Source organism: Lithobates pipiens, unplaced genomic scaffold (genome assembly GCF_037356315.1).
Source record: "Lithobates pipiens isolate NorthernLeopardFrog02 unplaced genomic scaffold, aLitPip1_a1.2 Scaffold_27, whole genome shotgun sequence".
Taxonomy (NCBI): Eukaryota; Metazoa; Chordata; class Amphibia; order Anura; family Ranidae; genus Lithobates; species Lithobates pipiens.
The window spans coordinates 120,868,163-120,880,606 of NW_027507788.1; the positions used below are offsets into that span (position 1 = coordinate 120,868,163).

The 12,444-nt window shown below is 41.9% G+C and overlaps 1 protein-coding gene across 1 annotated transcript in view; it reads right to left on the reverse strand.

Moving 5' to 3' along the window:
- LOC143934101 (cytoplasmic phosphatidylinositol transfer protein 1-like) overlaps positions 1 to 12,444 on the reverse strand; it is a 223,820-nt gene that overhangs the window by 70,570 nt on the left and 140,806 nt on the right. The window contains exon 4 of the mRNA XM_077457416.1: positions 512 to 519. Coding sequence (XP_077313542.1) covers positions 512 to 519 — 8 coding nt within the window. The remainder of the gene's footprint in view (positions 1 to 511; positions 520 to 12,444) is intronic.

Genomic DNA, 12,444 nt, shown 5'->3' on the forward strand with positions numbered 1-12,444 from the left:
AATTCTGCCCAACAATCAGTTTTGACAAAAGATAAATCTGCCTGTACTCACAACCGCTACTTCAACAATGCACGGCCCTTTTCCGAATTTCATAATTTGTTTAAATTCTGAGACAGTAAAATTATCCACTAATTGAAATTGGTCAGTATTACTTACCATACTCCGTAAATTCACAATGCCAATAAAAAATAAAATCAGGCCATATAATATCTTATATTGCACTGTACATGTATTCATTGTGAATGAAACCTTTTAATGCACACACAGGACCAATGAACCTTCCACTAACAGCCGACACAATTTACGAAGAACTTGTACATAGAAATGGTGGAAAGCCCCTTTCAACGAAGCAATGGGCAAACCTTTTGAAAAGCAGTCCTTTTGTAAAGGCACATTAACCAGAGTCAACACTGTAAAGGTTGTTAAAAAAACTTGATAAGTGATCAAAAGTTCAAGACTGAACACACAAAAAAAAAAAAAAAAAAAGAGTACACAGGATCACATAACTTACCGTGTATTCTGTGCGTCAGCCGGCAGGAAACAAGAAAAAAAAAAAAAAAAGGAGGAAAAAGCATAAAAACACGTTAGACAAATGCAATTGAAATTCTTGACATAATGTCAGTGACATACGATTACAGTTTATTGTTAAATGTCAAAACTCCCACTTCTACTTGTTCATTTACTTTAAATCTTTTTTTATGTAAATTGCATGGTTTAGTGGAAAACCACCCCCGATGTTGACTTCGCTGTGAAGCAATGATTGGGAAGTGCAGGCTTTTGCTGAGGTATGACCTGGCAACAGGACATTTGTGCTAAAATATTATTACCCAATTTAGGTTCAATCAATTTCTCTGAACAAAATGTCTATTTAGACAAGCAAACGTTTTTCACATTCAAAATGTGAATTTTTTCCCAATGGTTTGGGCAGAGGGGTTTTATAGCCAACCCACCACAAGCTCTGCGGGCAACCACTTTAGGAATGATTTATGAAAAAGAACAAAAGAAACCTGAGGCAGAAAGTTCATAGCAACCAGATTCAATGTTTACCTTTTCTCAGGGAAAGAAAGGAGACGCTGGATCGCTGGCTGTGCACACCAGCCCTGCTACTGCTTCAGATTTCTTTGCTCACATTTTCAGAAATCAGTCCCTTTGTGAAATGAATTGATACAAATGGTCACATGCATAAAAAAGGCACTCCAAGGGGAAGAGTGGAACTCTTTTTATTATTTTCCAAAGTAGCCTATATAATCTTCCTGAAGCCAATTCTTCAGGGCAGACTAGAAATCAAAAGGAAATAATCTTCTTTGTTCTGTTTAAACACTGGCAGACTTGCAAGAGAAGCCAACTATTGCCTGCGGGCACCATGGTAAAAGGTCTGTAAATATACACTACTGTGCAAAAGTTTCAGGCAGGTGTAAAACAAATGCTATAAATTAAGAATACTTTCAGGAACAACAAGTGTCAGTTTTCTTTTCATCAACAAAACGCAAAGTAAATGAATAGGAGAGATCTAAATCAATAGCTGGTGTGACCACATTTTACCTTCAAAAACAGCATCAATTCTTCCAAATGCACATGTACACAGTTTTCATAAGGGAACTCGGCAGGTAGGTTGTTCCAAACATCTTGGAGAACTAACCACATATATTCTATGGATGTAGGCTGCCTCAGATCCTTCTGTTTCTTCATGTAATCCCAGACAGACTTGATGTTGAAATCAGGGCTCTGTGGAGGCCAAACCATCACTTTCAGGATTCCTTGTTCTTTACACTGAAAATGGTTTTTAATGACATGGACCATGTTTGGGGTCGTTTACCTGCTGCAGAATAAATTTGGGGCCAATCACACATCTCCCTGATGGTATGGCATGATGGAGAAGCATTTACCTGTATTTCTCAGCATTGATGACACCATTGATCCTGACCAAATCTCCATTATTTGCAGAAATGCAGCTACAGACATGGAAGGAACCTCCACCATGCTTCACTGTTGCCTGCAGACACTCATTGTACCGCTCTCCAGCCCTTCAGCTAACAAACTGCCTCCTGCTACAAGCAAACAATTCATTTTGACTCATCAGTCCAGAGCACCCGTCTACCAATTTTCTGCACCCCAGTTCCAGTTTTGATGCATAGTCAAGTCGCTTAGCTTTGATTTCACGTTTGAGGTATGGATTTTTAACTGCAATTCTTCCATGAAGACCACTACTGGCCAGATTTCTCTGGACAGCGGATAGGTGTACGTGGGCCCCACTGGTTTCTGGCTTGTGCCGATGGCACTGCTCGACACCTTTTGACGTTGAAGGGAAGTAGACACATCAGTCTCATCTGGTGCTTTACGTTTTCTTGGATGACTAGGAATCTACAGTCCTCAACGTTGCCCAATCAATGGTGTCCTCAATGCTGGGAAATACAGGCTGATACTAAACCATCATGCCCCACCATCAGAGGTGTATAATTGCCCACAATTTATTCTGCAGCAGGACAACAACCCTAAAAACATACAGCAAACGTCATTAAGAACCATCTTCAGGGTAAACAAAAACAAGTCGTCCTGGTAGTGATGGTTTAGCCCCCACAGAGCCTTGATCAACATCAAGTCTGTCTGGGTTTACATGGAGACAGAAGGATGTGAGGCAGCCTACAATCCACAGGAGATCTGTGGTTTGTCCCAAAAGAACGGATGCTGGCTTGAAGCCAAAGGGTTGTCGCACCAAATATTGATCTGATTTCGATTTTTCAGTTCGCTCACTTGGCATTTTGTAAATTGATAGAAACAATTAAAATATATATTTTAGAAAGAATTCTTGCGTTACAGCATTTCTTCACACCTGCCTAAAACTTTTGCACAGTACTGTAGATGCCTAAAAAAGGTCTACAGTAGCCCGAGCCTATATCAGCAACAAGAATGCTGTCTACACAATGCAAATTACCACCACTAAAATGACAATGTAACCCAATATCAAATGTTTCTACCAAAATCAAAATGATTGAACTATTGGTGGCAGGTTGCCTTGATTCCTTATGCAAGACTACACTGCACCTGAGCGCCACAAGCCAAAAAACGCTATTTAATTCATTTTTATTATTCAAAGCAAAACATTTATCCATCCCTCCATGCTTTATTTTGCCAAGAAATCACTTTGGAAACACCCCCTAGCACTGCTGGTTGTGGCCATCTTGAGTAAAGGTAGCATTTACTTCCTGCAATCCATGAGGGTGTGATTGGCTAAGAAAACCGCTCCTCCCCTCCTGAAATGTAGGACATGTGCCTTGGCATAGAAAGTAGAGCTGCACGATTCTGGATAAAAAGAATCAATTTTTTTTGCTTAGAATAAAGATCACGATTCATTCATGATTCTTGCGGCATATCACCTTCACATTGTACAAAAAAAAAAAAAAATTGAGCCAAACGTATTTTTTAATACGTTGAATTGTATTTTTCCCAAAAAAGGAGTTTTAAAGACCGACACACACACATACACATTATATATATATATACATATACACACACACACACACACACACACACACACACACACACACACACACACACACACACACACACACACACACACACACACACACGTAACACGTTTGGGGGTTACAAGTAATTTTCTAGCAAAAAATACTGGATTTTCAGTTTGCAAGAAACAAGTGTCAGAAAAAGTTTTAGTCTTTAACCACTTAAGGATGAGCCCCTTTGAGATTTGTTGTTTACAAGTTAACTTCTTCAGATCTGCGCTATAGCTAGACCTAGTTTGCCGGGAGGGTGTCAATAGACGTCCTCCCATGCTCTAAGGCTCGGTTCACACAGGGGGCGACACGACTTGCTGCGCCGTGACCTGACAAGTCGCCCCCGTTCTGTACTACAGAACCGTTCTAAGAGGAGCGACTCGAGTCGCTCCGACTTAGAAAAAAGGTTCCTGTACTACTTTTGGGCGACCTCGGGCGACTTGCATTGACTTCTATACAGAAGTCGTTTGCAAGTCGCCGCTGAGGTCGCGGCGCGGCAAGTAGTGTCGCCCCCTGTGTGAACCGAGTCTAACTGCCTGCGCGCCCCCTGGCTGAGACTCGGCTGATCACAGATCAGAGTAAGGGGGTCGATCCCTTACCACGTGATCAGTTGTCAGCCAATGACAGCTGATCATGTGATGTAAACAGAGCTGGTAACCTGCTATTTTTCTCCTTGCTTGGCTGGATGGGGCACATTTAAAACACTTTTTTCTTCATTTTACCCTTTATTTTAAATTTTTATACTGTTCTTTATATAAAAAAAATAATAAGTCACTTTTATTCCTATTACAAGAAATGTAAACATCCCTTGTAACCTTGTAATATAACAAAAGCATGACATAACCTCTTAAATAAGCGATTTTGGTCAAAAAAACCCCAGATATCACATTTACACTAAAATGCAAAAAAATAATAAAAATGGCTCTTTAAGAGCTATGGGCAGAAGTGATGTTATACAATGCTATAGTACCTGGGTACCACACCAGGGCAGGTGCAAACTGAGCAAAGCAAACATTTTACTTGTGGTTGGCAGACAGTGGAAGTGATGTTTTGATGTCACTGCCTCCCTGCAATGGTATGGAGATATCACTCGTCTCCATACCACACACTGAAGAGGACCCGATCGCCTCTGCCGACGGCTCTCGGAGAGCGCAGCTGGTAATCGTGATCTCGCTGCGAATCCGCCGAGACCATTATTATCGGAAACCAGACTGCCCACTGAAGAAGAGGATACCGGGGTTATGGCATCTAGCATCTGCTATAACAAGGATATCCCTCTTCAAACAGCCAAAGTATATCGGCGTGCGGCGGTCTGGAGGCAGTTAAGTGGTTTTCCTAATTTACAGACCGAAGTTCATTCCTTTGATCCAAGGAGGAAAAGTCACAATGATTTTAGTTATCTATCAGCATGGACACTGGTGTGAAAAACTTGGCAGACTGCCCGTTTTTTTTTCTTTTGACAGCCGAGTGAGCAGAGAACTCTACACTTGTTACATGAATGAATTGGAAATTCTGCATATAGATCATGAGGGGGGGGGGGGGGGTTGGATCGAGATTTTTTTTTACTGAATTGTGCAGCTCTAATAGAAAGCAGGTAGTAACTGGAGAAAGTTAAAAAAAAAAAAAAAAAAAGTGTAATATACCTTCCTATTTACTAATGCTGGCAGCATATGGTTTCAAAATAGTCAATGATGATTGAGTTCCACTTTAAGTACTTGTGAATCAAAACTAGTTCAAAGAGGCTGAAACTGCCTGACATTTGCCAAGTGTATGGACAGTCAAAAGGGTTATTGTACGCAATTGGGCAATTCCACTTTTGTGGGGAAAAAATAGCAAATAAATAAATATAGCATACATAATAGCTACACAAGTCATATTGCAATTGAATGTTAATTAACCTTTCAATTTGCAGCACTAATTTTAAAATGCAATGCCATATGGAAACCTGGAGGCATTCCGTACACAGTTTATAGAATAGAATGCTCCCCAGAAACATTTCTTGCTTGCTTGGCCAACTCATTTTCCCAGAAGTCTGCACTAAGATACAAGTCAGCTTGGCCATTTCCTGCAACAAAAGTTTACATTTTTGGTGAGGTACTCCCAAAGACAAATAACGTATAATGGGATGCAGAACCTGACACTTTCCTTATTAGAACACTGCAAGTGCAGTAGATTATGGAGAATTATAAAAAATCACTCCAATCCATTCACTTTGCACATGGACACAAACAGCTTTTTCTTCAGAACAAAAGCTTTGAATCTGCAAAGTTTGTTACAATCCTTGCAATGCATATAGATCACTCATAAAAGGGAACATTTTTATTTTTCCCCCCAACAAATGTGGAGTTACTCTTTAAGATTACATTGGGGCATAGATTACATACTATTCAATTTAAAAACACTGCATTCCACATTCATTAAAAATGTGTACACTAGCCCAACAGATGATATAAGCATTTTTGAGGTTGATAGGATTACAGAAGCCAAGAAAAAACTAAAATAAAACACCATAGGTCAATTTTAGGGAGCTGTATAGTGGTTTAGGGGATGACCCTGAAGCTAGGTTTTAAAATAAAATCAAGAGGAAGTGGTCTGTGTATAATGAAGTTGGTCTATCCTATCCATTATTGAAAATATAGGAAAAAACAGAACACCTGGTGCATATAGCACAGTAAACCCCTCATGGATATGAAAAGCAGGCCAATATACATAGATAAGAGATAAAAAGGCATGACAATTGTAATAATTTTAAAGACAAATTCACAGGTTAACATGATACCCTGGAAAACGCATAATGCACAGCGACAAACTCGCCACGAATTTCTGGTGGGCTAGCTGTCGTGCGTGAAAGCACTGACCCCTTAAATGTTTCGGACTCGTGTTGGTCCTTCAGAGGTTTTTGTCGTATGGCTTATATTGATTTTAGATTGTGTGTATATATATATATATATATATATATATATATATATATATATATATATATATATATATATATATATATATATATATATATATATATATATATATATATATATATATATAAAATCAGCGTCAGCTGGTTGGCCAAAACTGCAAGCTGGTGCCCCTCAGCGGCATCCAGCATTTGTGGTGGGTCCCGCTGCATCACGGTGCGGTCATGTCCAAGGAGAGAGGAGCCGTGTCCCACATCATGCTACTGACGCTCTTGCCGCCATCCCACTGGGCCTCAATGTGAAGCGCAAATCCAGAAGGGAACAGTTCAGAAAACCCACAGCAGGGAATACTATACTTAAAGCATCTAGCTTCCACCCTAAATCTCTGATAGCATCTATTCCATTTGGACAATACAGATGAGCTAGACGCAACTGCTAGAATGATGCTCTTTTTCAGAGAGGCCCAAACACTAAGGCCTCATGCACACTGGACATTCTAAGGTTATAAAAACGCCAGTAGCTTTGCAGTGAGTTTTTCAACTTTTTTCAGCGTTTTTTGCAATAGTTTTTTATTCTCCAATGGGTTTAATTCTAACAAGATTCCTAAAAAGGCCTACAAAAATAAGCGTAAGGCAGATCACGCAATGACCTACTGTTTTCAAACAAAAAAAATCTACGGAAAATGACACAGCCAGGATTATAACCATGTACTGCAGGCAGCACAAACAAATAAAACATCTGACAAATACTGGCATCTTCTCATTATGGACCCCACCTTGGCCCCATTTGTCTTTGATCATCTACTGATCACCAACAAAAGAGCTCCATCTTTGCGAGACAGGTTAGTCCAGTGATGGCGAACCTTGGCACCCCAGATGTTTTGGAACTACATTTCCTATGATGCTCATGCACTCTGCAGTGTAGTGGGGCATCATGGGAAATGTAGTTTCAAAACATCAGGAGTGCCAAGGTTCGCCATCACTGGGTTAGTCCATAGTGAGATCAAAACGAATAGACGATAAATGCAAAATCACCGATACCTTCCCCTGTGGAAGGTGTGGCTATTGCCAATTCATGGACTGGTGTGATCTACCTACCATCATGCAAGTGTGGGTGCTACTATGTCGGTAGGACCAAATTGGCATAGGATTTACCGTGTCATGGTTAACATTGCAAAAAAAAAAAAAAAAAAGAGAGACCCCGACTTGCTTCTTGGCAGACACAGCTCGCTGGTACATGGGGACACCACACCAAAAGGTTAAGTTCCTGGCTCTGGATCACATTTATGCCAATCCAAGAGGGGGTGGATTTCAATAAACTTATTACAAAAAGTGAGCCCAGATGGATTTTACATTGTAAGGCAACAGATGGCACCAGGCCTAAATGAAGCCTTCAACTTTAAACCATACTTCCCACGTTTCCAATCAGAAACATGTGAACTTGATCTGTGAATTCTTGTTTCCATCTTCCCTGGTCTTTTCCCAACAACCTTCAGCCTAACACCCCTTCCTCCCCCCCAGCTCAAATACTTTTTTTTATATATATCTTTAGGTTTTTGCTTTCACTATGTATTTTTATTTATATTGTGTTAGTTTTTGTTTTTTCTGTACTGAGAGTGCACTGTCACAAAGCATGAATCAGACAGACAGAAGTACAGTTAAATCACACTTGAGTAATAATAATAAAAAAGGGTAAACAGAGTAAACGTAGTCAAAACATAGCCAGCGTTCAGGAACCGGAACAGATAGACAAGCCAAAACATTAGAGAGCCAGAGAAACAGGACCTGGAGCCAGAAGGAATGTCAGCCAAGCAAGTCTAACAGGAACACAGAGCGTCTCTAGAGATGTGACCAAGGTGAAGGCAGAGATCATCTGGACTGAACGGCTTAGGTAGGCAGGACTGATGAGAAGGATATCAACAGGTGAGTCACTGTGGAGAGATAGGTTTACGCAATAGGCTGACAGCTGAGCGAACAGCTCAGAGAATGGCTGAGCCCAGCCCTGACACTAGCACCCTCAGATGCTGTTCGGGGGGGGGGGGGAGGGGTGGGGCAGTAGCGGGATAGGGACATTCCTGTATCACCCGGCACATACAGGTCTATCGTATGCACTTTGGGCATAGGATTCCTTGCCATCCTTTGGGACCATTGGCTTCCTGTTGGAGGCGGCCTGTTTCCTTCCTGTTTGCGCTTCACAATGAGGTGCAGCAGGACGGCCACGTGCACCACAGTGGCATGATGCGGGACGTGGCTCCGCCCTCCTTGAACGTGGCCCCTTACTGTGACACTGCGGGATCCACCACAGATGCTGGACACCACAGAGGGGCACTAGCTTCCAGTTTTGGGCAATCGCTAAATTAGTCAATCAGCTAATTAACCAACATAGTGAGGTGTGTGTCTATATACCTCACTATATGTGGTCATTCAATGCAGCATGAAACTGACAAGCTGACGGACATGAGGCACTGGTGAACGACAGAGGTGTGATTTGCATTTAGACAGGCCATCTATTAAATTTTATCACTTGACCTATATAGCAGCATAACTGTTCTGCTAGGCGTCTTGACTTATCTTACCTTTTTTTATGCTATGCACATGCTGCACGTAAGCTCTTAGATGATCTTACTCTAAAGGTTTAAATTTACTTATTTAAAAATGGATTAATACTCCTCTCACAAGTGTTCCAAATAAAGAACTACCGACACCTTCACTGGTTGGCAATCTCTGGCAGGGATGTCGCTCCCTTGCCTGTGGTCCTTGTGTGCAGCTCCGACTTCTCTGTCCTGCATGTCCTCCGGTTTGCATTTGGGGTCATCACTCAGAGCTAACCATTTACCCATTTAATCACGTGCACCATTATTTGTTTGCTTTTGCAAGTACATTTTAGCATTTTTTTTTTGTGATGTGTGTATACACATATTAACAATTAGTAAAAGAGTATCGGCATATATCTAAAATCATGTTACTTTATTAATATGTACATCTGTATTCTAGAATCAATATTACCCATACGACAAAAACCTCTGAAGGACCAACACGAGTCAAACATTTAAGGTGTCTGCGCCCTCATGCACGAGAGCTAGCCTGCCAGAAATTCATGGCCAGTTTTTGTCGCCGTGCAGTATATCTGTTTTCCAGGGTATCACGTTAACCTGTGAATTTAGGTCTTGAAAATCATTACAATTGTTATATTATGTGTCTTTCGAACCCTTACATTTTTAAGCTATGTACAATTATATTTTTTACCCATATATTTGTCCGCCTGTCAAATCCATGAGGGGTTTACCGTGCTATACGCACACCAGGCGTTTTTCTTTTTCCTTGAAGCCAGGTTTTGGACACCTAAATCCAATTAGCCTGGAAGAGGAGGAGCAATTCTTTTTAAAATGCTTTAAGATCAAGCTTTGTAATATTCATGTTTCCTGGTATGCATCTATACTTATTTTATAAAATGTTCAATACATTAAATAGAAGTATGGCCCAAGCATTCTGGGTCACAGGAGTGCACTCTTGAGGATGGAGTGTAAGGCAGGCCATACACTGTAAATTTCTTTCCTGCAAACACATGTTGCAGAAAAGAAATTCACATGATTTCCCCATCAGCACAGACAGTGGGGGATCTTTCCTGCCAAGGAATTGTCTGCTGCCAGCAGAGGGGCAAGGGAAGCCACCAGGGGCGGGCTGGGCCGGGGGGCAGGGTGGAAATTTCCCCCCAGGCCGTCTTACTTTTAATCAAAACAGCCGCTGTTTGCTGACACTTTTTTTTTTTTTTTTTTGAGGAAGTCGGCCGCTGATTGGCTGTGTTGCTGCTGCGCTGCATTCTGGGAGTTGTAGTCTGGTGGGTAGAGACTGGAGGGAACCGAGCAGCGCAGCAGGTAACTCCAACTCCCGGCAGGGAGACCCATCACTTCACAGGGGGGGCCGGCCAGCCAGCAACTTCAAGCTATCATTCTCCTGCTGCTCTGTTCCTAGCAGCTGCACCTGCTTTGTGATAACTCTCCTACTGGCTGCAATGCATCACTCTTCACTCCTATAACCTCTCTCTCCTTCCAGGACACATCACGTTTGGTTTGTTTCTGTTCAGTTTCTTTCATTTTTCCCAGGCTGATTTCACTCATGCTTCATCCCCCTCCCTCTGTGTACTCATCTCTCCCGGCCGGTACAATCTTGCTGTAGGTAAAAAAAAGGGGAAAAACTGCGCTACGGAATACAAATGGTATTGAACGGAAGCTGCAATTCAAATGTACACCAAGAATACACCAAACAGAAATAGAAAAAAGAAAGAACTGCGCTAACCACGAATACCCAAAGTGAGTAGGGTATGTATATGTGCCAGACCCACGATATGGGTCTTAGTATCTTAATGTCTCTAAGACCACCTCCAAAATATAGTGCAAACCATATACAAATAAGTGCAATTAAATACAAAAACAAACCATAAATGCGTGTCAATAGTGTGAATTCCCCAAACACAATATGAGTATATCAAACTCAGTGCATATACCTCTAGAAAATAAAAATAGAATAGAATATGAAAAAAAATGTTTGCAATTTTTTACATAAATGGACTATCAGGAAAAAAGATTGTGTTTAGAGACACTCTATATAATGTCCATATAGTCATATATCAAAAAATAATAATAGAATGTCCATATGGTAAACGAACACCAGTGAAGTAAAACTTCAAGTGGAGTACAGCAGTGAAGATCAAACTTCAAACAGCTGAGTTATAAGTACACAAATTAAAAATCTTCTCCAAAGATGTACTGTGCTTTTCCCTGTGGGTCCTGCTGGAACTAATCATGGCCTGTTGGCAGTGGCGGCTGGTGCTAAAATATTTTGGGGGGGGGGGGGGGGGCAAACAAACTGAAAAAATGTGAAAAAAATACATCATATGCAGCCACTGTGCCATCAAACGCTGCCAGTGTGCCAAAATCTGCCAGTGTGACGCCCGCTCGCCTTCTGTCCTGCACTTACCCTGTCTTGTGGGGCAGCAGGTGACAGCAACAAGCGGGTCCTTCATGCGTCTCCTGCACTTCTTCTCCCGTCAGGCGTCCAATAGCGGCACCTGTTGTTTCAGCCAATCAGGTGACAGGTAACATGACCTGAGCAACCTGATTGGCTGTGAGGCAGGTCAGTGTTAGGAAAGCGATGTCGTTGGTTCTCTAACACACCAATGAGTAATCAGCCCCCTGTTTTTCCCTTTCAGAAGCCTATTAGAGCCCATGGCTTTAATCAGGAAGCCTATTTGAGCCTATGGCTCTAATCAGGCATTTCCAAAGAAACTCTGCCGCTGTAATTCATATGCATGGCACCCAACAAGGGACCAGGCACATGAATAGGGGGCGGCAGCGGCGACCATAGATAGATTCATGCAATGCATGAATCTATGGGAGAGAGCGAGTGACACGGGGGCGGCGTTCCTGCGCCTTTATGGACGCACCACCGCTGCCTGTTGGTCCTACTGGGAGCTGGCTATGGCCAGTGGCCAGCAGGACCCAGAGGTGAGCAGGACCCACGGGCTGGGAGATGGCCATGCACCTGTAGGTCCTGCTGGGAGCTGATCATGGCCTGTAGGGCGCTGCTGGCTACTAGCCATGGGTAACCTTGTAATACAAGGTGGGCATAGATAGTGAACTGATTCGGGGTTATAGTGGGCCACTTGACTGGACTTGCCCCCCAGGCCTAAGGCTGTCAGCCCTCCCCTGGAAGCCACCCTCACCTGGAGAAGACCGTGATTATCACAGGCTGGTTGTACCAAAGTTCATCGATCAGCACAGATTTTTCACCTTAATGCATACAAAAGCTCTTTAGAATTGTCAAATATTGAAAGACAATAGTATATAAAAAAAAAAAAAAAAAAAAAAAAAAAAACCACACACACACACACACACACACACACACACACACACACACGTGTAAAAGCCCTTCTTCCATCGTAAAAAAAAAATTATACTTTGCTAGATTTCTTGATGTTTATTTTGGGCCTTCTTAAGTTTAGAAGGCATTTTTGTGCAT